Source organism: Poecilia formosa, unplaced genomic scaffold, assembly GCF_000485575.1.
Source record: "Poecilia formosa unplaced genomic scaffold, Poecilia_formosa-5.1.2 Scaffold190, whole genome shotgun sequence".
Classification (NCBI taxonomy): domain Eukaryota; kingdom Metazoa; phylum Chordata; class Actinopteri; order Cyprinodontiformes; family Poeciliidae; genus Poecilia; species Poecilia formosa.
In genome coordinates, this window is record NW_006800129.1 from 842,599 (window position 1) to 869,878 (window position 27,280).

General features: G+C 36.7%; 2 protein-coding genes and 2 long non-coding RNA genes across 6 annotated transcripts in view; 3 read left to right on the top strand and 1 right to left on the bottom strand.

Moving 5' to 3' along the window:
* LOC103147800 (translocating chain-associated membrane protein 1-like 1) overlaps window positions 1-10,831 on the top strand; it is a 12,046-nt gene extending 1,215 nt beyond the window's left edge. The window contains exons 2-11 of the mRNA XM_007566320.2: window positions 796-856; window positions 961-1,079; window positions 2,355-2,471; window positions 2,557-2,615; window positions 2,926-3,010; window positions 3,463-3,533; window positions 4,737-4,841; window positions 4,925-5,068; window positions 5,158-5,318; window positions 5,410-10,831. Coding sequence (XP_007566382.1) covers window positions 796-856; window positions 961-1,079; window positions 2,355-2,471; window positions 2,557-2,615; window positions 2,926-3,010; window positions 3,463-3,533; window positions 4,737-4,841; window positions 4,925-5,068; window positions 5,158-5,318; window positions 5,410-5,483 — 996 coding nt within the window. The 3' untranslated portion in view covers window positions 5,484-10,831. The remainder of the gene's footprint in view (window positions 1-795; window positions 857-960; window positions 1,080-2,354; window positions 2,472-2,556; window positions 2,616-2,925; window positions 3,011-3,462; window positions 3,534-4,736; window positions 4,842-4,924; window positions 5,069-5,157; window positions 5,319-5,409) is intronic.
* On the bottom strand, window positions 1,087-25,989 carry LOC107837932 (uncharacterized). Its single transcript, XR_001663981.1, has 3 exons — window positions 25,979-25,989; window positions 22,772-22,777; window positions 1,087-1,602 (listed from the first exon to the last, which is right to left on the bottom strand). It is a non-coding gene; the product is annotated as an uncharacterized LOC107837932 (long non-coding RNA).
* Window positions 23,699-24,100, top strand: LOC107837931 (uncharacterized). Its single transcript, XR_001663980.1, has 3 exons — window positions 23,699-23,775; window positions 23,881-23,965; window positions 24,058-24,100. It is a non-coding gene; the product is annotated as an uncharacterized LOC107837931 (long non-coding RNA).
* The window catches only part of LOC103147801 (nuclear receptor coactivator 3-like), a 69,932-nt gene continuing 67,092 nt past the window's right edge, over window positions 24,441-27,280 (top strand). Inside the window, exon 1 of one of the 3 annotated variants that reach the window (XM_016678774.1) lies at window positions 24,441-24,659. The gene's annotated coding sequence lies outside the window, so the exon portion shown is untranslated. The remainder of the gene's footprint in view (window positions 24,660-27,280) is intronic. The other 2 variants (XM_016678775.1, XM_016678772.1) reach the window with 2 other exon arrangements.

The following is a 27,280-nucleotide window of genomic DNA, read 5'->3' on the forward strand; positions in this document are numbered from 1 at the left end:
TATATATATATGCATATGCATATGCAGTTAATCTACTAATTTGAGTAATTGGGATGGGTGGAAATGGGACAGAGAAGAAAATAAGTTTGATGAATTTTGAGTGACTTTAAACACACAAAACCCCTAAAATGATCAGAATTAGGCTTCCTTCCAGGCTGGTTAATTCCCCAAAGAAAAATATCCACGTTGCACATATAGATGGGGTACATATAAGCCTTTCTGTGTTTGTTTTTCCATCACCAAAGCTGAAATTTAAGGAGCTAAGATTGTGGAAAGATAAGAAAAGTGTTTTTATTTCATTGTCTGCCATTTAGGTTTTGCTATTATTTTTATTATCAAAAATTCCAGTTTGCATATATGGGATTATAAGGAAAGCTTCTTTTTTTCTTAAAAGTGACTTCAGTAACTAAAACCCACACTTAAGCTAAAAGCTCAGAAAACTGTTGAATATTTATGTTTAGTGAGAACTGATGTTACTGTTGACTTTCAAAGCAAATAGAGCACTTTGTGTTCAGGGAACATCAGTGGAGGATTTTATTAAAGCAGCTACACAGTATCGTGTCTAATTATAGTGATCTAAATCTGTCATGGTGCCAATTTGCTTTCATAGGGGGGAAAAAAAACGTTTGAAAAAATATGGATACATTTAATGATACATGGCAATCTTTAAAAAAAAAAGAAAAGTATTTGGTTTGTACCCAAGGAAGCAAAGTAGAGCACAAAGGGATCTTAAAAAGCATCAGCCATGAAAACTGAAGCGATAAAACTAATTCCGATTATTTCTTATCACTCCAGGTCACGGCAAAGTTTGCCATCATGTTCATCACAGTCCAGTACAATGTAACTCAAGTTCTCGGTAAGATTGTTTGCTGCATTCCTGCTCGTTCCCGTTTCTTAATTCCGCTTTAATTCTCATATGTTTAGGTTATTTTTAATAATCGACTTTCCTTCTCTCTGCAGATGAGAAAAGCGAGCCAGTAAACCTTTACCAGTACGGCCCTAAAGATGTGGCTACAGTGTTTTTCTACCTGCTCATAGCAGTCATCCTTCACGCCTTGATTCAAGAATATATTCTCGATGTGAGTACAGTTAGACGACACTTTTCTCATTAATTGTTTATGCCTGAGGAAAAAGCTTTCCACGTCACATATATTTATATTTTTAAGTAACTCGTAAGGACTGATAGAAGCTTTATTCACCTATTTTTTCTTCTTTTCCCTTTATCCAAAATGATCAAAGCATGGCAGACTTTATTTTGGAGTGCTGTTTGTAATTGATCGACCTCAGTGCCTCTTTCTGTTTATGATCTAATGCAGAGCGACAGAGAGGATGCTCGTTCTTATTCCATGTCTGCTTCTCTAAACAGTGGTAGTAGGATATTTTTTTAATTCAAATATTATAATAGAAAAAAATGGACCATGCTTTAAAGCGTACCTTCTCTCTTCATAAGACTGTTTTCTGTGTATCTATTAAAACGGCCATCAGATGAACCTGTTCACACTGCAGTAATCCAGCTCCTTTTTGAAAAAACCTTCTCAACACACTTCACTTCAAAGGGCCGATTCATGAGCTTTGTGACTGGATTTTGCTATTTGTTTGTGCCTCACAGAAATATGCATTGTACTTTGTTTTCAATGGAATGGTTTAAGATTGTTTTTTAATGTCACACCATTGTTATTAATTTTGGTTACACTGCTCTTGTTCTGAAAAACATGTTTGTTTGTTTTTTTATCAGAAAGAAAAATGTCCTCAGGTAGCTTTTGCTTTTTTTTTTTTCCTTGTTAATTTGTGCTTCTACTATAACAAATGCAGTTGTTTCAAAAAGAGGCAAAAGAAACTACAGAATATTACATTTTAAATATCATGCATTATTCAAATTAATGAAAAGCAAAAGAACTAATGACACTGTAGGTTTCATTGGGGGGTTTTTAAGCTGGGTTTTGTAAAGTCCTTAGCAGACATTTTATTACCTGCAGTAGAGAAGCTTCAGGCTTATCTTATTTTCTTATTAAGGAACCATGCTTTTGGCTACGTGGACTAATGCAAATTCAAGTGAATCTACTCGGCTTGAAACAAATGAAGCTCAAAACTTTGCTATTATAGTCATCTTTGTTTATTTTTACTTTTGAAGAAAGGGTGTACATGTTGCTCACAAAGTCTGCCAGGAGCAATTATTTATTATGGAAATGTTCATTTTAACCAGGTCACCACTAGAAGCTGTTAGTTTATTGTTTCCAGTTGAATTTCTCTTGAACTTTCCATGCACTGTTCCCTCATGGCTACTTCCCACAGCCCTATAATGATCTGCACTCTGTGTAATTGTGTTCGTATTGTGTGTTTATTCTCCATTTCAGAAAATTAACAGGAGGTTGCACCTGTCGAAGACCAAACACAGCAAGTTTAATGAGTCTGGCCAGCTAGCAGCATTCTACCTGTTCTCCTTTATCTGGGGCTGCAGCATCCTAACAGCGGTACAAGGCTCACGAGTCACAAAAACATTATTGCATGTCGTTCGAGGCTTCATGTTTATGGGGGTTTAACTTTTTACTTTGACAGGAGGAGTTTGCGACAAATCCCACTTTCTTATGGGAGGGGTACCCACACACTAGCATGGTGTAAGTAAAGATGCCTTTGAGAGCTGTGTGGTACAAGGTCACACTGTGGAATGATGTTAAAAGTTTATCTGCAAGTTAATTAAATTCTCTGATGAAGCACAGTTTGAAATTGCTTTCTTTCAGTGTTTTTCCTTTTGTTAAACAAAGTGTTCCGTTATTTTTTTTTTTTAGTATTTAAAATTTGCTTATTCATCTCTAAGTTTGTCTCTGCATTTCTCTGAATCGTAGATACTTCCAAGATTCATGTATAAAATAAAACTAGCATGTCTTAGTCTCTTCTTGTTTATTGCTCAACCTATTTTCTCTTTAGTTTTCAGGTTAAATTCTTCTACATTTGCCAAATTGCCTATTGGCTCCATGCACTCCCTGAGCTGTACTTTCAAAAAGTACGAAAGGTGAGTTTGGCCTGTGCTTGTTTTTTTTATTTATTTATTTATTGATTTATTTATTTATTTATTTATTTATTTATTTTTAATAACAGCATTTCATCATTACATAATAATAAAAATATTACTTTTATCAGGTTTGTTTAGATTGATCTTTTTGCTTTTTTTTCGCTTTTAATCGTGTAATATATCAAAGTAAGTTGTAAATGTTTTGGTTTTATTTTTAAATGTTTTAATTACCCAATCATATTGCTTAGATGTGGCTATCCCATAAAGCCTTAAAGCTAAATGTAATTTTGCCACTTGGTTAATTAAAACAATCTTTTGACAAAAATTTAAAAAAATCGCACAAACTCAATTTTGCTTTTACTTCCAGCTTAGCTGTGTTTACCTACCTTTATGCTTATGTGAAATCCTTCTAATACTAACAGTATCTCTCCTTATCTGTTTCATTTCCATAGGAGGACATCCCCCGCCAGCTTTATTACATTTGCCTTTACGTTGTCCACATCTCTGGTGCCTACATCTTAAAGTAAGTCAGAGGGGTAATTATTTTCTTTAAGATTTTTACAAAAAGATGAATATCTTCATTAAATCAATCCTATGATCTCTAAGAAGCTTCTAAAGGGGTAGTTTGAAAGTTTTTAACATCCGGACAACAAGACTGCTGGCTGACACTAATCTGCTCTCAGTAATTAATTACTTGTGAAGTTGTAATAGTTGCTCCGTTACTGCAGTAAACCTTTTCTCCGTACATGCAGTCATATTACGTTCGTCTTCATTTTTAAAGTCAGGTCAGCCACCTTTTCCTGGCCTGAGGATTTCAACACCAGAAGCTTTCTACAAGCTTTTTGACCTCAGACCTCACCGTTTGCTCATCTTCTTTCCTTCAGCATTATTGATCTCAGATGCAGGGATGCTGTCGAGCCCACAGGCTTGGTCTGTAGTTGCTGCTTATAGAAGGTGGTGCATTTTAATGCTTCACTTTAGTTGACAGGGTATCCATTCGTCCGTCAGTTCAATCAACCTTCCACTGAACAATCTATTGATTTGTTCATCCAGCAGTTTGACCATTCAACCATTTGTCCTTTTACCGATTTGCCCTCCTGTTCATTCGTTCATTCACGTGTCCATCCATCTGTCCATCTTCCCAATTAAGCCGAGTTTATTTATTTGGCAGTACTTAAAAGCTAAGCAACAAACCTTACGTTTTTCCATTGTTATCATCAGAATCATCACAAAATTTTGGAGTAAGGACTAAAATTGAATTTGTTTAATAATCAGCTTTCCTTTTCTGTTTATCCATCCATCAAAACATCCATCTACTCCTTTGAAACTCCGTGTGCCAATCATCTGTCCATTCATTATCAAATTATCCATATCTTGAACTTTCTATCTCTTTTTCCGTCCATCTATCGATGAACCAGAGACTCATCCAGCTCCAGCTTTTGAGGACAGGAGTTGAAAACCTCTGCTTCCAACACATCTGTCCATCCAGTCCATCTTTAATTTGACCATTATCCATCTGTTCACCCCTTCATCCTCAGGTTTTATTCAAAGCAGGACTCCAGTAAAAGGGTCTTATTTAACTTTTGTATCGGTATCTTAAAAATGTACCAGAAAAATTCAAGTACAGAAAAGTGTGAAACTTGATCTTAAAAAATGTGTTGGAACCCCGAAGTTGAGTTTTCCGTCTTCAGCTGAGTCTTCACCGCCGTCCCCGTTTGTTTTTCAGCCTCCACCGACTGGGCCTGGTGCTGCTGGTCCCTCACTACCTGGTCGAACTTTTGTTCCACGCTTCACGCCTTTTCTACTTCAGTGACGAGAACAAGCAAAAAGGGTATTTGTTTTATTCTCATTCAGTTTTTTTTTTTTTAATATGGGGTAATGGTATTTAACAGCACCATTTACTTAATGTTCCAGCTTCACCCTGTGGGCGCTGCTTTTTGTCATTGCCCGCCTCCTCACCCTCACACTGTCAGTGCTGACATTTGGCTTTGGTTTGCCCCGTACGGAAAACCACGGTTTTTCCTTGGCAGAAGGCAACTTTAACGTGCTCACCATCAGGTATGGCCAAGAAAAAGCTCTCAGTGCTTCAGTGTATACTCAGCAAACATCCAGATGGGAGTGAAATAAAGTAAACTGTATCCTCACAGGATGACCTGCCTTGCAGCCATCTGTCTGACGCAGGCCTGGATGATGTGGAAGTTCATTAATTTCCAGTTAAAAAAGTGGAGAGAGCACAGCCAGAACCAAGCATCAAAGAAGAAGACAGTGAGCCCAAAGAGCAAGCCTCATAAAAGAGAAACTACCAAGGGTAAGTCTGCACAGACGCAGCGTTTCCTGCTTGCTGCTTGCTCAGCTTACCTGCTATAATTACTAATTCTCCACTCAACTCGTCTTGCTAGGAGGAGCTGCCAATGGAGTTGTCAAGTCTGAAGATAAAATGTCACCACGAGCAAGAAAAGCCAAAGCTTCATAAAATTGGACAAGCTTGGAGAGATGAGAAAATAATTTCTGACAATGATTACAGGTGGTTTCAGGCTGCAGGAACCTTTTTAATAGTTCTCATAACAGCTTAAGGCGGATTCCTCTCTTTGTTTATATTTGCGCTGCAGGTACCACGGCCTTCTTGCAGAGCTGCTTTTAACGAGTGTTTTTAAGATCCTGCTTCAGGATATTAGCCCTCCATCTGCAATCGGGGCCCGGTTGCATATAGATTGGTAGAGTCAGTTGTTCACTTAGTTATTGTCTGGTTTTTAGAAATGCACTCAAACTGTACACAACAGATTTGAGAACATTCACCAAAATGAAGCGAAACACAAGTTAACTGAGAGGATTTCAAAATAAAATATGCAGGAAATTCAGAATTGCAGAAAAAAAATTCAAGATCAGGTAGAGAAGCAAGTGGTAAAAATTGTCTCAACATTTTAAGTATTTAATTTAGATAGAAGTTTAGAAACCTTAAGCTTCCAGGGTTTTTTAAAGATGCTCCAGGCCAGTTCACTGCTTCATCAATTCTCACGCCCATTTCTTCTCCACCCACCTCAGTTATGAGGTAGAGGGTAATATTATGTCCAGGAAACACGACATTCCCTTTAGAAAGTGGTGCAACATCAGTTCTGTCCTGACATGGTTTATAATGTGTAAACAGACATCAGTCCCGAATCACACATTCTTTTTATGTGTTATAAAGGAAGAGTTAAAATTTTCTATTTAATCTTGTATTGCTTATTTAATAATCATAAAGTATTTAGCATATCTAAATGTTCATTCATGGCAGAGTTTAACGATACCAATATTTTGAGGACAAATTGGCACCATATGAAATTGTGCTACTTTGTAATTAATCATTCAGGCTAATATTTATCAACCACTCAATGTGATGTGACTTGGTTCTACCTTGAATTTAAAAGAACGATGTTTTTATTTAGTTTAGGAAACTACTTATTTAACAGATTTATTTTTTCAGGTTCTTATATCTTAATCAGATTTTTTTCACTGGGGACAAGAAGATTTCCAGTTCTTTCTGGAAATCTGTCTCTCTTCACTTTGACATGGGCCAGTAACATTACAGTTCTTATCTTTGTTGGCGGTCCAAAAAGGAAAAAATGTCTGGTGGAGCTCGCAAATGATGGATCTTCAAAAATAATCTGAATTGTGAATGTTCTCATAACAGGTCAACTTGGCTCAACTTGGTCAAGTTGACCTGGTATGAGAGGTCAATTCAAAGTCTCAGTCATGTTCAAGATGTAAAAAAAAATCACTGAATGACATCGTACAATTTAAGTTTCAGGCAACTTTACAAAAACCGGAACCATGTTTGTCATGGAAGATCCAGGAAAAATTCTCTACTCACTAAAACAATTGAATATTCTCATAAATCCTCTAACGGGAACTTCTCAAACACACCCAAAAAAAAGTCTGGTTTGGCCAAAATGGAGAAATGACCAGCAATTTCAGAAAACTGGTGTTTTTTTTGTTGTTGTTGTTTTTTCACACAGAGACCCGGCTCTGGTTTTGTCGTGGCTTTATTTTGGTGAATGTTGGAAGCATAACTGACATTGCCACAATGATCGCCTGGCAACTGCTATGCAATCACTGCATTTTTTTTTTCCTGGCAGTGCAAATGCAAGCAAAAAAAAAAAAAAGTTGCGTTTCTTATTACTTTGCTGTATGGGGGGGTTCCTATAACTATAGGTTCTCCAAGAGTTCTTAGAAAAGTTTGGTCAGAAGAAACATTGTTTCTTATAAAATCTAAAAATGCATCTGCTGCTCTTTTGGGGAAAACGAAACAATTTTGTGCACTAAGAATCCCCCTTTGGGGTTGGAAAAACCCCCCTTTCTGAAAATTTCAGTGTTACTGTGAGCTGCAAGTGTTCATTGTTCATTCGGGTTTGCTGAATGGGGATGTTGCCTGCTGGTTTTGACGCTTTAACATGATGGATTTAGATATTTGAAGTGTCCTTTTTGTGTAAAACAGCGATCACTCCTTGGAAAAAATTTAAAAACGGAGTACTTCTTCAGATGGAATCCCTTCATAATTCCTTGCAAAGCCAATACTTGACTTCAGGGGAACATAAAGTGTTCAGTGCACAGATTGACAGCACAGGGTGTCATTTTAAGTGTTGGCCTTGTCGTTAAACATTCTGCTGTTCTCCAGGAAAAGATGCAAAATGAAATGCGAGAGGCAAATATTTGTGAACAACAAAGCCTGTGCTGAACTCTCAGAACATTTACTGCCATTATCTGACGGCCTCTGCCATTGAAGTCCGACATGTTTCAGGATTGAGGCACTTAAATGTTTCAGTCACTACTCTGGTATTCAAACCTGGATTGGGGGTTCGTCCGGGATGGGAGACTCACCGAGAGTAATCCGTAATCTGACTTGTGATGCTGTACTGTTTGTATACAGTTAAATCTTTATATCGGCATGATGGAAATTATGTTTGCTGAGGATGCATTTTGGTCTTTTCTATGGCAATGCATGATGGTTTCAGGCTAAAGGCTTTTACGGCTAGTTCCTTGTGCTGTTGAGTTTGCATCTTTTACATACTACTACAAACACACAAACATTAAGTGACCTTTTTTAACAACTGCTGCAAGATGTTTCAGTTATTTATTTTTGTCATAAACAACAGAGTTATTATTTTATATGCTTTTAAAAGCTATAACCAGCAAACACAGTGGTACATAGCAACTGCATTTACTCAATCCAAACAAAACAATCTTTCTTCAAGTGTCCTTACAAATGCTGAGGGTTTATATCACTCCTTCTGTTTGCGTTTTTTTGCAACCCTTTGGTATCAGGGGACAAGCTATTTACCGCTCACACCATAACTTGCGTCCCATGGTTCAATGGGAGGTGTGTTTGTGAGGGACTGTGTTTTGTATGCGTGTGCACTTGTTCTCGTGCGTGTACAGTGTTGTTTAGCTCGTAAATTATAGCTGGGAATGATGGTTTATTGCTTGTCTTGTTTAAAGGAAAAAAAAAACATGCCTGTGTGCGGAGCATGGATAAGTGACAATCTGTTCAATGACTCCTGCCTGTTGTTGGATATTTTTATTATTTTTTTCTGTTCACCACTGATATTATACTTTTTATCTGTTCTGGTATGACCTGCCTAAGGCTCCCAAAATGCTTCTGTGTGTAAAAACACTGAATTGTGGATACTTGTGTTTTGTTTTTGTTTGTTTTGTTTCTTTGGTTGGTGCGATACTAAATGCTTCTGTGTTTAATGTGTCTGCCCTGCCACTTGGGGCATGCTCTTGTCTCCCTGCCTCGCCTTTTCAATGATCCTGGCATTGCCCATGCACCCTTTATGATCATAGATGAGGTTTCTGTGCACAAGATGTCCCTTACCAGGAAAGTCTGAACTAAATGGCTGCTAACAGAGTAGAGACTAAGATTGATTGGTTATAACAGCCCTAAATATTCCATGGTTTCAAAATATTAACACACAAATGTTAAACATGCTCTATAGGCTCTTATTTTAAAAACAAAAGCAACAATTATTCCTACCAATTGTACAATAATATATTACATCTATAATTGGGGATGTCCCAGTCCCCAATTTTTTTTAATAATTAACTTTTTGAGTCCTTAATATGACATACATATTGATATCTAGTGTTGATATACTGTCTGCAGTTACACTGTTTGATTTCCATGCCATTTTTTTAAATTATGGCCTATTTAGTTCACAACACTTGAAGAAAAGTTTGCATGAAGTTATTTGTTGATCAAACCTGAAATTTCTGTTTAGCTTTGAAGCCTTTTCCACCCAGTGGTTTTCTGCTCACAACGGAGAACAATGGCATTACGATTTACAACTCCAAAAACAATATTTCTGAAGCAGGAGAAAAAGTTTTTCTAAGTTTATCTTTTAACAATTCGCAGGAAACCCAACGAAATGTTGGGGCAAGTCATTTCGAAACAAAGCGTAAAGATGCTAGTAGCTTAGCATGTAGCTAACTGCACCAGAAAACAACAACAACACCAACTCAACACCATTATGTTGAGTCAGAAAAAATGATAAAATTGCTTATTTTTTGTTAGTCACATAGCTTTCTTGGTCAGCTGTGTTGTCAATGACCGACAGTCACTGGTTGTGACAAAATAATTGTCGCTAATCAGAAATGGGAGAATTGGAAGAACAGTAGAAACTAAAGCATCCATAAAGTTAAAGAGATCTAATTAATAATTTCTGTGTTGTTTTACAGAACTTTAAAGCTTCTGGATTTGCAAACATGTGTATTAAAATCTGATAAAGCCTGAAGCTTTGACCAAATTGACTGTTGTTATTGAGATTATCATAATTTTTATAATAATTTTTTTCAGCAGGTTTGAATTAGCTTGTCAATATTCTGACTAGTAAATTTGATTTTGATCACAACTTCATAATTTTGTCAGCTGTATTTTAGATTTCAGTTAACACATTTATATATATGTGTTAATAAAAAGAAATAAAGCTATTTATTTTTAAACAGATTAATTTTCTTTTTTTTTTATTTTAAACTGCTTTAAGCAGCATGTAATTGGCTACATCCTCTAATTGTCACATCCTCCCAGACGACTTACTTTTTTTTTTTTTTCAACAAAAATCTCAAATTTCATCATAGTTATTCTGGGTGTTAATGGGTTTTTTAGGACGCAAAGGGTTGAAACAATTTTTGTTAAAATTACCTAATTATTAGGTATGTTTATGTTATCTATCGTATTTATTTTAATTTTACACTAACCTATGTGAAAATATGGGATAAACACTCGTAGCATATGGAGTATAACGAGATGGTAAATTCGTCAAGGTCTTTGCTCCAGTAGCAAACCAACTGTAGTTTCCCCACCATGGCTGAAAAACTACAAATGGCTAACTAAAGCAAAGTAAAACTGGAAACAATCACTGAAAACTCCAGTAACTCCAGACATTCATCTGGCATCTTAATGAAAGGTCTTTAAATCTTAGGAAGAGTAAGATGGAAACTTGTGTGGTTTTGAAACTGATTTTTTTAAAAACCTTGGTTTACTTTGATTCCCGAAAATGGCGTACAAGGACGAACACGAGGATCCAGGCTTTAGCAACGTGGGGGTTTTGGTTGCCTTTAAGAGCAATTTGTGTAACATTTGTGTGGCATTGTCAAGGGAGAAAAGGAAGAGCAGTGGAGTAAAATACCAGCCTCTTATTAAACTATTTTAGAAGCAAAATGTATATATATATATAAAAAAGAGAGAAACGTACACTGTACTAAATTATGTGTCAGATTTTTAAGCTATTTTTATAAGGGGAGGAAAACTGTTCAAATTGACTGTTTAGTATACACGTGTGAATATTTGTTTTGCATCCATGTTATGAGTTGTTTGGGATATTATTTTTAAATAGAATGACGCTTGCTGAATTGTTAAGTGTATACACATTGTAGTATGAGTGTAAACTTTATATAACCTATTGGTTTATGTAAAATCATGGCCTTATTAGAGCAAGTTGTACTCTGTTGTATAACACTAAGCTGCAGATGTACATTGCAGCTTTCACTACTACACGTTTTTAATAGTTGCAATGAGGCGTTTTGTTTTTTTGGAGCAGGAGTTTAGTATGTGGAGTTTTCCCTGTGAAAATGTAAAACCCTCACTCTGACACAAAACATTAAGTTTAATCTAAGCAGAATAATTCTTGTTTATTGTTTTTGTTTCTTTTTGCATTGTGTGCATCATGCACAGCAAAACTGCTATTGGTGAAATACAAACTGGACTGCATTTTTATGATTGCTGAAAACTGAAACAGAAAGCAGCAAGGAAATAAATTTATGTGGAGCCTCTCAGTCCTCAACACTCCTGATATAAAAACAAATCTCTAAACATTAAAGAGGCACATTTATCGTACTTTCTGAACTGTACCTAATTGTACCTGATTTTTTTTTTATTTGCAGCTTCTTTATAATGTTTTTGTAGATTTTCCTTTTGAAATATGTCACATCTGACCTTCTCTGAAAATATATATAGATAGATATAAATATATATTTATGCAAATTGTTGCTCATTTGTTTGTTTTTTTTCTGTCACTTTTTTATTTCATGTTTGAATAAAGCTTTTGTTCACTATCCAAAACTTGAACGTATGTTTTAGCATAATTTTGTCTGATCTCTTCATCGGTCTCCATGGAAACTTGATGGAAGAACACACAAAGTGCACAGAAAATTATGATGGCTGCGAACAATCATGTTTTTAAAATGGACCATTGAGGAAAATATATTTTATGCAGCAGACACTCTTGGTGCATTTGCTGTGAAGCCCTCTGTTATTTACAGGTTCACTTTGATAAACTAGAAAACATTTGAAAAGTACATATATTTTTGCTGTTTGAGTTACACAGTTTGATATGTTTAAAGTGTTTATTCCTGCAAATTTTTATGTAAAATTTTAAAATGTGAATCTTGGCATAAAAAGAAAAAAATATTTTTTCGCCCTACCAAAAAGCGTAAGGTAAGGCAAGGTAATTTTATTTATATAGCACATTTTCAGCAACAAGCCAATTCAAAGTGCTACAGTATGCGTGCATGCATACTGTAGCATATGCATTCAGATTGGTTTGGGTTCCTTTTGCATACATTAATATAGTGTGGCATTGATGTAATAACTCTGTTGCTAAACCCCAGCTTGCTCTGAAAGTGGACTTCAGCTCATCTTCATTGTTGAGTCTGGTGATTTTGCTTGGAAATCAACCAAAAGGCGTTGGTACCTTTGGAAACACTGGTTGGCGCCAAGTCCTGCTGGAAAATGAAATCAGCACTTTTATGAAGTTGTGAACAGATGGAAGTATGAGGTTAATTGGACCAAGTCCAGCATAATGACACCCCGCCTTAAATTATTACTGACTGCAGAACGTCCCACTGTATCCTAAATAACTTGTGAATATGTCATTTCATTACTGGTTCTTTCCCAAAGTATCAAAAAGACTTTGTTTCCCAGTCCTCCTCAAACTGCAGTTATCCCTTGTCACTTGTGTACTTTTTTTTCTTCCACTCAATTGTCCCTTTAATACATTTTGATTTGTTCCTCTGGGAACACCTGCTGCTTTTGCAATGACCTTCTGTGACCTCTTTGTTGGACGGCTGTCAAGTTAGCAATCTTCCTCATGACTTTGCGGGGCTTAATTTACATAATGAAATTTCTCATTTATTCATTTTACGCAGGGTTTTTGTTTTCAGAGTAGCTAAATGTTTGGTTTTTATTAACTAAGCCAAAATGACCAGATATTTATCTTCAACACTGCAAAAACAACATTTTACCAAGTATTTTTGTTCTAGTTTCTAGTGCAAATATCTTGGAACACATGAAATAAGGCAAAACTAACTTACCCATAACTTTTCAGTAAGTCAGCGGAGATTATTTTAAGTAAATAATTCCCTAATAGTTTAAGATGTACTAGTTTGAGTGGCAGATTACGTCACTTACAAGACACGTTTCCCATGTTATAGGTGAAATAACTAGTCATTTTAAATCAATATTAAGAAATTATTGATGTAAACCAAGCTTGAATATGTTTTGAAAAGGTATTTGTAAGTTAGTTTTGTTTTGTTTTTTATTTCATGGGTACTAGACACTACACCTTATACACAATCTTGGTAAGATTTTGTGTTTTAATATTTTAGTATGTAAAATATGGTTGTATTTACAAGTTTCACATTTTCAGTAGATGTGCTGAAATATATTTTTTATGCAGCTGTATTCCAGGATGTGTTGACCTTTGCCTAGTATGTGGGATGGGTTTAAAAGGTCAGTAATTGAGAAGGAAAAGTGGACTTCCGTCTGTTTGTTTTACCTAAATACCACCAGGGGGCAACGCGGAGCTGCTTGCCCGAGGGACAGAGGCAGTCTGAGGGCATGGCTGCAAACAAACCTGCATTAATAAATCAGTACTCAGTGGCAGAAAGACAGAAACATTGTTTTATGAAGAAATATTTTGCACATCGCCCTCACACATACAGAAGGGCCAAAGAAGCACCAACAATTGTCTGAAAAATATCTTAATCTGGATATAGTCCTGTTTTTCAGGCAGAACATCTACGCATTCCTGTTTTTTTTGACAGCTGGAGCATTGGAAATCTGACATCCATGAAGGCTGAAGAAGAATCACAGCACAGACAAGAGACACCTGCAGCTCCCAGCCCATGCATTGTGTTGTTTCAGACTAATGGCTTTTCTCCAGCCGATCAGACAGCTTGATGGATCAGAGGGAACCAGAGAGGCAGGCCGAAGCTCTGCAGGGTTAGCGCAAGGACAGGAGTTCACTAACATGCTCTCCATCACTGCACGGGCGCTCGCTGATGGCTGCATCCTAAACCCAAACATACAGCGCTGGACGGAGTATTCTCGAGGCGGTCCCAAAACGCAGGGGGAAAAAAAAGTTGAAAAAGCAGGGACCGAGTGAGACATTCTTCGTTTACCCCCCTCCATCCAATGAGGATAAATGTCCCGCTGAATTGTCAGTATTATGTGTAATTTCCATATAAATTAGCTTCATTAAACTGGGAGTACTTTCTTGTTTAACGAAGCTCATTTGAAATTCTGTATTTAATAAGACATGTAATCCCAGACTTGCAGACTAATAGCCAACAATTAGCAGGACAGGAGCTTGTGTGTGAGAGACTAGGGAGAGAAAGGGAGAGAGCGTTTAATCTCTCAGAAGTATTGTAGCACTTCAGTGTTATTATCATTGATTGTCCCAAATAGGAAAATTGGACAGCAGCTGCTTTCCCAGTCTGGTTTATTTATGGTGATCCACCTAGCTTGAAGACATAAACATGCTCAGAACCCTCCTGGTCATTTAAGGGGGAGCAGAAAAGGGGAAGTGTGTGAGTGAGGTGTGCTGTAGAGCAGGTGCAGACTGATGAAAGGGGAGGGCGGAGATGGGATGAAAACATCTGGAAGGATCTAATGAGCATTAATGAGGAGTGGCCAAAATGATTTCTAAAGACGAGATATTAAGCCAATGCTTTGATAAGAATCTTGCTGAATAACAGAGTTTGGGCGATGAGAGTTTTTAAACCCATGTTTGTTGGATTCAGGAAATAAAACTCCCACATCACAGATAAGAAGCAGAAAGGTGGCAAAAGAGGCAATGTTTAGTGTCTCAGATAAAAACAAGGCTGTAGTAAGAAAGTAAAAGACAGACATAAAAATCTCTGTCCCACTAGTAGCATACAGCTCTGCACCATTTGGAGTTTGCATGTCTGCAGTGCATTGTAAAGTATTCATACCCTGGAAATGGTTAAAATTATGTCACTTTGCAACAAAGTTTTATCGGGTAGATTAATATAAACTTGTGCAGTGCAGGAAAAAGGAAACATGGCTTTCATTTTCTTTTAATTACAGTTATTTTTAAGAATGAACATTTCAAACGATAAGCATGAATATCTATTTCAACTCACCTACAGCAGTAAACCTTTTCTGTACGTCTCCTCCAGCTTTGTACATCTGGAAATTGAGTTTTTTCTCTATTTATTTGTTCAAAAAAGGAAAAAAGAAAAACAGCAAATAGTGATTAGGTTTGAACTTTGACTGGGCCATTTGAACATTACTGTGATTTGATCAAAACCATATTCTTGTATCTCTGGTTGTGTATTTAAGATTGTTTGGAAGGTAAAACTCCAGCTCAGCTCATTTCTACTGGAAATATCCTGAATTCAGGATGGAGAATTAGTTTTCAACCACAAATAGCTTTTAGCCTGCAAGTCTAAAAGTTATTATTATTGCCTCATATAATCAAAACACCTTCTTTGTTGGTTCCTTAATTTTTTAAAGCAAATTATAGACAAATTTGTGGAGTGCATAACTCCAAAAATATTTGTTGACATAATTGTTAAAAGATTAAAAATTGTGACTTTTGAAGGATGTTCTTCACTTTGGAAAGTATATTCAAGTTAAGAGGGGACTAATTTCAAATTTACACCACATTTTTCAGATTTTTAATTTGTAAAATAAACATGTTGAAAACCAGCAATTTCCTGTTACTTTACAGTGCTTACCCTACTTAGTGTTGTTCTATCAAATAAAATGCTAATAAAAGGCAATAAACTTGTCATTTCAATTTGACTAAAAATGTGAAAAAGTAAAAAATGTCAAGGGATATAAAGGAGAACAATAGAGCGGAGAATAATAGACAAAAAATAATTAAATATTGTAAATTTAAACAGCACTGCTTTTGTACAAAAATTCATTTATTGCAAAATAACTGGAAGTGACTCATTAAAAATGCTAATTTAAATGTTAATCTGCTTTCAGAGCTGAATTTATGTGATGGGAAAAAAACATTAGCACTGCCACAGTTCTATGAGTTTTGTAAATATTCTATACATGATGTGCTGAATAATTGTGAAGTAGAAGGAAAAAAAATGCAGTCTTTAAATTTATTTGTGAACCTCTGGAGGCTGAAATTTTCCCCATTTTTCTGTGTAAAATAGCTCAAACAGAGCTCAATTTCCACTTGTTCAAACCATTTTCATACAGCATTTGGATCTTAACTCAATACTTGGCCATCTCATAACATTTGAATTTTTATTGAATAGCATCTTTAAAAAGCAATCGTGCCCCAAAACAGGCACAGAACGAATATATATTGAATGCCAGCAGATAAAAACAGATCAGATTATGCAAATGCACCATCCTGTTTTGTTAATCAGATCACCAAGAGGTTTTCATTGGCCTTTTCAATCTGGTTTAACAATAAATCTTATAAAGCCAGATCAGCTCAGGCTGTTCTCATGCAGCTGGTCACAACCTGTTTTAAATTGTTGCTGAATAGCACACAAAGCTAATGTTGGAGGAACAAAGATACTCCTGTCTTTCTGGTATTTGGGGTTGTTTTTTTAATGATACACCTGTTTAAAGGACATTTCCTCTTTGGAATAGGACAAAATTACTTCTTTTACTATTTCATTGTTTTGAAACTAATCCATGGTCTCCAGCATTTGATAAACAGTTATTTTAAACACATCTCTGTTAATTCATGATTAACTTACAAAACATCAGCAGCATGTACGTCCCAACTCTGGTGGTTTTCTATTTTCTACTACATGCATAACTAATATGTTTGTCATGAAGAAATATAATATCCACTAAAGCACAATCTGGTAAGTGGTGCTGAACTGCTATTATTTTGAACATAATATAGAAATATGAACTAAAACTCCATGATTATATGAAGCTAACTATGGTGAGCTAACTATGCTCTTTCTATACCAGCATGAAGTGGCGCAACAACAGGCTGTGGATCTGGAAGGTGAGCACTTAACAAGCGCACACACATGTACGACAGCACGGTTCAGTCAGTAAATGGGACAGCTGACAGCACCGGGTCACATGAATTTACAGTCTCATCAATCTCTTTGTTGCCTAAACTCTCCTGGCACCCAGTTTGTGCATTGTGATGGTAAACACACAGTCCCAGACGCCATCTTCCTTCCTCAGTCGTTGCATTTCTGTTCTGTTTTTTTTTTTTTTCTTCACAAAGATCAACTTTACGGTCCCCTCAGGCTTTCAGGCCAACAATTTAACAACTGCACCTATTTTTGCTTTAACTGCTCAATCATGTTGTATTGATTTTGCATTGCAGGATGCTGAGGGACAAACAGAAATGAAGTTTGTCTGTAATTTGAACCCCTCCAGACTTCACTGGGAGGGACATGCCTTTAAATCTCTGCGTGCCTTTAAATCTCGATTAAAAACACACCTGTGTAGAGTTGTTTATGAAACATAATCAGTGAAACATTAATCAGTATTTTGATGTGCAATGATGACGCTTGTCAATTGTTGACTCTGTGTTGTACAACGTTGTATTGTTTTGTGTGTGCGTTTTTGTGATGCTTTTAAATTGTGCTGTACAAATAAATTTGATTCATTAATTGATGATTTCTGGGTTTAAGCCAATAAAAAATTTGCAATTTTGCATTTGAACGATGCTCACTATTGATCGGTTTCTTATTGACCAATTAATCGCACATCCAACTACGAGGACGTCGTCCTTTATCTAAACCTCACACTGGACTTAGACTGATAGATTCAAAGCTTGATCCTTTGCTTCCCTTCCTGGCTTAAATTCTCCTTGTGTTGAGTAAAAATGTAAACGACTAGTTTGTTATTTTATTTTGTATTTATTAGGCTACCATGAAATTAAAATATCTGTTTAAATTCATGGTAGCCTAATAAAATTACTCTCAGTGTAATTTGAAGTTAATTTGAAAAATATTCAAAAGTATTTTTGAATGTCCATTCTAAAGGACATCAGGAGTTGGGATATATTAGTGATGGTGTTACCATCTATAAGCGTTTTAAAGCTTATTTCTAATTTCACAATAATTTTTACATTTTTATGTGTTTTTTTAGAGCATAACATCTCAGACTGCATTGAACTGCTTGTAAAAAATTATTATTCTTTTCCCTTTATTTTCATGCTGGAGTAAAACTCAGCTGGCTGGTCAGCTGAAAAGAAATTAAGTTTGAATGGGTTAAAATGGGAGCCGAGCACATCACCTTAGTCATTAGTTGAGATATTGCAATTATTATTTTCCTATCTCTCCTACATTCATTCTGTGTATATTTTCATCCATGTTACCATTAAAAATAAATTGTAATAACAAACAGCTTACTTAAAAAAAAAAAAAAAAAACACCACTGATTTGTCATGAAATTTGAGAAAAATAAGAAATAAAAACAGAAAACAACCCAGCATGAAGTTCTGTCCAGGAATGTCATCTGAGGCTTGGGCTTGTTATGTTTTCACCTGAGGGCCACTTGAGAAACGCCTTGGGCTGGAGACAGTTTTCTACAGGCCAAGCTGATGTTTTGAAATGTTGTGTTTTATCTTATTAGCAGCACAAAGCCAACCTGCTCTATGTCCTGTCTCATTATGAGAATAATTAGGCCTATATTTAGTCACACAGCTGACCACTCAAATTAACTCCACATACAAATCTGCGGGTGCGCTCTGCATATGTTTCTGCACACATCCAAGCGTGAATGCNTGTGTGTGTGTGTGTGTGTGTGTGTGTGTGTGTGTGTGTGTATCTGTGCATGTTGGGAGATGTTCCACCTCCTTCCTGAAGGCTCGTCACTACCTGTTTCGAATTTTAAACAGCTTCCTCGTTCCTCTCACCTTCCCGCAGCTTTCTCTGCAGTCCTCTAGATTCTCACGGAAAAAAAAAAAACGTCTCCATAATAAAATATTTTCCACCAAACAAAACACAGCCAAAGAAATGAAAACAAACTGGATTAAATCAACTTTACTTTCAAATTCAAGATGAAATAGCTGACCATAGTGCTATTAACCATCCAAAATAAGCAAATGGAAACATTAGAATAAAGAAAACTGCAGAATGGCTCAAATATGAATGATTAAAAATATACAAAGAAAAACATTTACTTTGAGCTGTTTTTAAAAGCATCAGTAAATGATGCACTTTTTACAGTCAGTTGGAGGCTGAAAATGTATGAGGATAAATCTAACTGCTCAGATGACCTAACAACTCTAGTGCGCACAAAAACATCAGATTTGACCTTTCAACTGCAAAACTGCTTTCCCTTCAAATGTCCTTTATGAATTATCTTTTTCCCTTTATTATTTACATGATCATTTGAAAACTGCATTTTGTATTTACTCAAGTTAAAACAAAAATTTGTTCAAAGATCTGAAACGTAAGGTTGACAGAAAAGAAAAAAAGATAGAAAAATGAAGCGCTGATAAGAAACTTAGGTTCTATTAATGATTAGCTTTAGACGCCTCTGAAATGTTCATCTCCCCCCGCCCCCGTGAAATAATCCTGAAAACTAATGTTGCTTCTTTTCATGTGGAAGTTCCAAGGAATGTGTCAGAAATAATCCTTCAGACTAATTTTTGATAGATCATGATTGATTAATGTAAACTTAATTTAACGCAGCTTGAAAATGCCCCACTAGGAGTCAAAATAAGGAAAAGAAGATCAGAAATATTTCTGTGGGGAGGCCTATAAATAAACTTACAAAATTGATTTTTCTTCAAATCTGTGAAATAATCTGTGAAAAACATATCAGTTTTTTTTAATTGATATCAAGGAATTATTTACTTAAATGAAATTCTTATATCTTGAAATGTTCCGTATAGGTTAGTTTTGTCTAATTTTAAGTGTGCTAAAATATTTGTAATAGAAACTCAACCAAAAATACTTAAGTTATTGTGTTTTTTCAGTGTGCTTTGGGGTGTTCTAATTTATTCCTCTCCAGAAATTAGATTCTGTTTTATTGTTCATTTCTGATATATTTTCTTCCATTTTCTTTTTTTGTTATTTATTTTTCAGTTCAGTTAAAAAGTAGATATTAAATACTAATTTGTCCAAATATCTGATAAAAACACAGATTGTCCAAAATGTTTCACGTGGCTGTAAATCTGTCATCTACCTTGTAACAAAACTAAATGTAATTTTTTTTATGGGAAAACTCAACTCAAATGAGCATGTGGAATGAAAATGTAATTAGTCAGTTTGCATGTGGGCTTTGGGGTTTATTTATATTTATATTTCACCTAAATATAGCAGCATTGTCAAAATCCATTGTTTTTGAGGTGACAGAAAAATTCAAGAGAAAATCAACCAACAAGTAATATTAGCAGATACTATTGTTGAAAATACTCAGCCGTTCAGTAAATATTTATTAGTGAAATTAGCTAAAAGAACAGATTTGAGAAATGTCCCACAAGAACCTTATTTTAATGTTGCAATCAGGAGTTTAAAGTTAGATCAAAGAGCGCTAAATGTCCATTTGAAGGAATTAGACCATCATGGTGTTTTGTATTTTTAAACATCTTTGCCAAAATGTTCCTGTTAAAATTTTTTCGCCGTGAAATAAAACCCAAAAGAAACAAAAAAAGTAAAGAAATAAAAAATAAAATGCATAGTTATCAAACATAAAGAGATCAGATTTTGTATAAGTCACTGCTCTAGATGAAGGAACTTCATTTTCTTCTTTGTTGTGTGATAGAAATTGTTCAGCAGGATGGCAAATAATTTACTTCATCATAATAAATAGAAAGATTGGCTAATTAATTATGCAATGGTGTAATTGAATAATTGACAGATCAGCAGTAATGCAAACCTGTGGGGGTGAAGAAAGAGCTCAACCTAACAGTGAACATCTCAGATTAGCAGCTCACCTATTTTTCTAACCTCACCTACGGTTCAGACATATTTATTGAGACAGAAACAAAAACAAATCTGATACAAGCAGGTGAAATACTTCTTCCTCTAGTGCGGCGCTGCTTAGACTCAGAGATAAGAGCTACTGCTTCTCTGCATTCACAGGGTCAGTCGAGGTGGTTCAGAGTTTGATTACAATGCCACTGACCCTTGGCAGGATTTTTTTCTGAACCCGTCCCGCTGGGAGGTGACCCCAAACCGGACCCAGAGCTCAGCTTGAATAACTTTTCTGAGTGTAACTCCTCCAGTCAGATGTTGTTCTAAATGTTTATAAAACTGCCTCCACGGGGCAGGAGCCAGAATCCTCAATTAATTAAAGGAATAATTAAAAAATAAAACAATGCTTCTCCATCTCCTTGATAACTTCACTGAGTGTACGGTGGCTGAACAGAGGAGAACTGCAACCCAATGGCAAAAAAATGTGCAAATGGATTTAATATGATGTTTGCCACCTGGATGTATTTGGTGCAACTCGCTTTGGGAATTTAAAGGAAATTCAGAAAATAACAAAACAGCATTTTTACATGAGATTTGTATAGAGGAGGAATAGCACCACTGAAAAAACAAACAGAAATTCAGACTTTTTCCTCATAAATGTATTAGGGTCACTCTAGATAGAAGAAAAAGAGGAGTGAATTTGTGCCAAGAAAACTCAGACATTTTCTAAAAAACATGGAAATTTCCACAACTTACAAAATTTCCAAAGTCAAATACTTTTTAGTTTTTTTTAATGGAAATTTCCTCTTCCATATTTTCTATCTATAATGACACTAATTAATGCAGCACCATAAAATTTTTGACTTTTTTCTCAAAATTGTGATTTTTGACCTCAGAAGATTAAAGTCAAAATCCTGAGAAAAAAAGCAAAATTTTTTCCAGTAATGAATAAAATCTCTGCTTCTATTCTTCACATCTTCTCATATCTCTTTGTATATTGTTGCCTAATATCTTATGTCGTTATTCTTTTTTAACACTGTCCAAAATATTTTAACATTAATTTTCCTTATCCGTGTTTTATACCGTCTGATGCACCGCGAGATTCATACTTTACTTTTTCAAATGTATCCTTCTTCTTTCTCCTTGCCACACTTCAAGCTTTTTTAATTTCTTCACCTACATGTACGTCTTTAGCACATTTATATTTTCCTCTTTCAGGCAACAGACACGATTTCTTTTAATCTGTGTTCATGTTCCTGCATCTTTCAAGACTTCTCCTAACTGTACTCCACAATCCCATCATCTTGTCTCACTTCTCTCTCTCTGCATCCTCCTCTTGCTCAGTCTCAGTGTTATTGACACAGCAGGATCCCTTTCTGTCTCTGTCACTTCCTTTTTTTTATCTGTCCGTGTATCTGTGCTGTTGTCTGTCTGGTGTCACCATGGCGACGGATTTCGGAGCTCTCCATCCCAGTTCATAGGCCACCAAGCATCGACGCCGTTGCTCGTCGTCGACCCTGCCAGCTTGCATATGGAGCCCACATATGGGTCTCATCCGTGAGAGACGCATGGCCTGAAGAAGTCGCAGCCCCTCCGGGGAAACAGGACCAGTTCAGTAAAGGATACAGGATGTGAAGTGACATTTAGTATTTGTCTGCAACAATGAGCAACTGGAGGCATATGTAACGAATACAAGCATGTGGCTCATATAACCGGATATTTACAGTGCAGAGAGGTAAACATCAAGGTGGGTTTTAGGCGAGGGTGTTCTTTAGAAAGAGCAAAAGGAGTTATGATTCCCCATTTGATGTCAACATCCTTGTCTAATTTGTTTTTTGAAATTTAAATAAGTGTTTAAGTATGATGTTGTGGACCCAAAACAGAAACCACAACCTCATGAATGTAAAACAGTTTTTATTGACAAGAAATGTGAAAATGTCCAAGCAGGAACAGGGCAGCATCTCTGCCAGAGATCTTTGGCTTTCTTTCTTGGAGACTTCAATGTTGACATGCTGGAATATTTAAAGTAAAGACGGCAAGATAAAGGAGAGTGCCCACTTACTGGGGATTGTTTCACCCAGAGGACTGGACAGAAACTGGAACTCCATGTACTGGCAACTGGAAGTGGTGAAGCCTTGATGAGCAGGGATGATCTGGTTTCATCGTGGTGAAGTTAAAGATCACTTTGAGTTTATTGGTCTGGTAAATAGTCCAGGCCAGCAACAGAAAAGGGAGATGAGACCTGTTTTATTTTAATGAATCCCATAAAAATGCAGAGATATGATCAGGAAAGGCAGACAGCAGTCAGCGGTGACGGTTAGAAGACAAAAAATAGGTCAAGCATAAAATCAGGATACTTGACCAGTGATTGACAAGAGAAAAACTCACCCTAAGGGAGTACAAAGTAAAAGTTTATGTAGACAGCAGCACAGGTGACAGCCATCAGCAATCAGATGCCAACAAGTGCAGAAGGAGCAGGGCTACAAATGAGAGCAAAGAGCAAATCAGCAGGTAAGGAAAATATATGGAGGAGCAGCAAGAATAATGGCAGGAAACAGGGAAATCATGACAAAAAGAACATAAAGCATCTAGATTACGAAAGGCTTCACTTGCCTTAATTAAGGTCAGTGTCCAAAATGAAAAAGTCTGGGCAACAATCCAAACGTTATCAAGTGGTTTTTGCCCAAGACCTTTCCCACCCATGCTAATGTTCCACAGAAAAATTTATTAGTTTTCCCAGATATCTGGCTAGACCAAAGTCCAGGCTTGAAAGGTTAATTTGCTTGATGATCCCAAAGAAAAAGTCCAAAACTCATCTGAAAGGCATTGTACACACATAGCTGGGTCTTTATAAAAATTATCTTTGCTACATTAAAATAATAATAATAATAATAATAACATTGTATTCCCAGAATTGGTTTCAGAAAAGTTTTCATCCCACACATTGTATTAAACATGCCAAACTCATAGGGGGCAGTGTAGCGCAAAACTAAAACCAACGTCAGCCAATCAGATTGCTTCAAAACAAACAGGACTCGTTATTAGGAATTAAACATGGCGCCAGGAAGTTCATTTGAATGGGTCGAAAGCTAGGTCCTACTGTAGATAAACTACTTGTAAGTACCATATTAGAGTATAAAGTTAATAAGACACAAGACAACATCGACTGGGAATCATGTCAAAGCAATTTTATGGATATATTGGTGAATTATTTGTTGCAGACTGTAATGTGCCAGACCACAAATCTCCGCTTTCGAATGTACAGACGCAAACACAAAGACGTCGTTTCCTCAAATCTCCACTTTGGTCAGTGTTTTTATAAATAATCGTTTTTAGTGATGTTAAACAGAGTTTTGGTGAAATGTAGAAACGCATGAAAAATGTATTTGTTTTCCCAGATATCCCAGATATTCCCAGTGTTTGATGAGTAACGGAAAAAAAGAAGATATATGAGGGAAACTTTTTGCTGAGACTGTAAATGGGTGAGGAAATTAATTTCTGCTCAGGGCCTCAAACAAACCTGAGCTGGCTCTGGTAATTTGTATTCAGCCTTTATATATCCAAACAACAGAAATGCAATTGAACTTGATTTAATTTAATTCAATGAAGGAAAACTTGAGAGAGCTGATTTGTAGACTCGGTATATGTTTTTTGGTGAACAGATAAGACACCGAGGCATCGTTATCTCTTCAGTGGCTGACATTCGTCTGTAGGCTGCCAGACAGACGGTGCCTTTTCTGTCACCTCCTCCGCCTCCTCCTCCGGTCTGGTGGAGTCTCGTCTGTAGTCCGTTTCCGTGTTGAACCAGGCAGCAGCAAACTCTCTGCTCCTCATTTCCGAACTCGCTTCCCCAGAAGCCACCGCGCCTCCTCAACTTACAGACCTGGCTAAGGGCTCCGGGAGTGTTTCCCATTTAAACAAACAGTGCCGAAGATGGCGGAGAGTTAATGGTGTAAAGAAGAAATTATCGATCCGGGAGGGAGATAACGCTTTTCTCCAGGTAAGACCGCGCTGCGTGCTGGAAGACATTCAGCTAATTAAGCCGGACTTTGTTTGTGGTTTGCATGTCGACGCAAGTCGGAAATGGACTGAGACGGGTTTCCAGTGGCGGTGCACACACACGCACACGCACTGACAACTGGCCGGGCATCAGTGCGTTGCGGAGGGCACGGTGCACGGTCTCTTAGTGCATGACAGCAGGGAAATCACCCCGCTGATCTCTGCTCTGGGGTGCACGGTTGTTGTCACGTCTGTGCGACAGTTGGGGCTGCAAAACGAGTCGATGTGCAGCTTTTAATCAACTTAACTTGGCGGATCAAGCGGCTCCGTTTACGCGCAAGCTGCTGCTGGATCACAGTTGTGTTTCCAACATAGAGCTCAGGGAACACGGGGAAGTTTTTTTTTTCTTTTTAGGAGGAACAACTCACACTTTTTTAAACATGGTTTCTGCACAGTTCAACACAGCGCATGGTTATATTCTAATCGTTTGGTCTCAAAGACTGGACAGTCACACCTAAACCTCCCTCTGTCGTAACTTAAAGGAATTGAAACGTTGTTAATTTTTACTTGCATGCACCATGTTTGCCCAAAGATTACCCTGCTGTTTTTACAGCTTTATTCCCGTGCATGGACGCAGACGATGCTGACTGCTCTCGCTCGGACTGTGTGTTATAAGAGCGGAGAGAAAAAGTGCAGTGGCTCTGCGATGTGTCGTAACTGTGCACTGAATAACCGATGCATTGTCTTTAAATGTGTGCTGGTGTGTGTGTGTGCGCGCGCGCGCGCATGTGTGTGTGTGTTGGTGTGTGTGTAGCGGAAGAAAGAAGGATTTGGCAGTTTCTGTTCGCTGTCATAAAATGTGCCCGTGCGGGTCTGCAGGGGGCAGCAGCGCGGCCCTGTGCGCTCCCGCTGCCCTGCGCCTCGTAAGGTTCAAGGTTTGATCCCTGACACAGCCAGGCATGTGTTGTTGTGTGTTTGTCTGTGTGCGCACACATGCAGAAAAAAAAAAAAAGCCACCGTGTCCTTGAGCGTGACACCAGATCTTTACTACTGCACAGGTTTTCAGGGGATAATAGCAGTCTTCTTTTCAGTGTGTGTGCAAACACAGGTTGAATGGATGCAAGGCTGATGTGTGGACTGCAGGTGAGAGATAAGAGCTTGAGGTAATTGCAGTGAAATCCGGGAATAAGTATAATAAGTCTGTTTAAGATTTTACTATCAGAAGAAATAATTTGGAGCTGCGTCCAAATTTTCAGTACTGTGAATGCTTTCCCCATTTGTCACTTCATTCGAGCCCATCTCTGCTTTCTTTGTTTGAACTCATGCATCTGTTTCTTGCATCCTCGCAAGTCTGCACACCTGTGATTTTTCACCTTGTCATGCAAACCCCCGCAGTACAATTAAATGACTTGTGCAATATTAATAAAAAAAAAAAGTCATCCCTCGTTTTCTGTAACATCTGACTCAAAATGTGAAACAAATTTATTAGATAATTTTTTTGTCATTTACCCTCACTAAATACACGTGAAAGAAAACAATTCAGTTAAAAAACGCTTTAAATGAACTTTCAGTTGTCCAAAAATGTCTTGACATATTTGGCCAAGACAATTGATTGTAGGATTTAATAAACTTTTGCTTCTTCCTATTCAAACTGGATATGAAACTTTATTTTGTTTTTCCTCTGACATCTTCCTTGTTCAAAATGAATAAGGACTTTATTTAATTTCTTGCTATGATGATTTATGTAGGTTCAAAATTAAGTATTTTAAAATCTGAATGTTTGTGGTAATGTGTCTCCTTCAACTTATAAGTAAATCTGGGAAAAGTTAGGACAAAACAAACATTTTAAATTTGACAAAAGTTTCTTGATTATTCTTTCTGCTAGCGGTCAAAATTAGTGCCAGTTAATTACCTTGCAAAATTAATGCTGCAAAAATAACATAAAGTGTACTATTATTTACAACATTGTATAAAATCTATGTATTTTAAAATCTACTTATAAGCAAAACAAACACCTGATAAATTCAGGCATTCTGCTTTACTTTGCACTCCACGTCTGTCCATATTTTTAGCAACCAGAAAACTTTACAAATACTCTTGCCAAGTTTTTCTTTGTTGTAAGCAAGCAAATCTGTAAGAATCCTGTTTCATCCAGCTGACGGGCAGTGTGCAGCAACATGTGGGAAAGGGCATTTCTATTGTATGCTCCACGGAGTGGGATAACTCTCATTTCAGTCTATTATTTTCTTAAAGCATGAGCATAACTTTTTTTGGCTTTGAAACTCAGTTTTCTGTCACACCAGGAGAATTTGGACGACTCGGTTTGACCGCTTGACAAAATAAATTACATCTTCACTTGGTTTGATTCACTTTAGCATAACATTTCTTAGCATAACTTTTCATACATTAACTTCAGCTGCTAGGTTGACGCAACAACGCAACGAGCTGTCCAGTAGGTGAGTATGGCAAGACGTTATTAGACTTAGTCAAAAATCTGACATAATTTTTTCTTTGGAAGGATAACGTTTGACATCGATGAAATGTTTATTGTGGATAAAAAGAATATCATCATGGATATCCATTTCCTTTTACCAGGAAGAGATTATAATAATTATTATAATA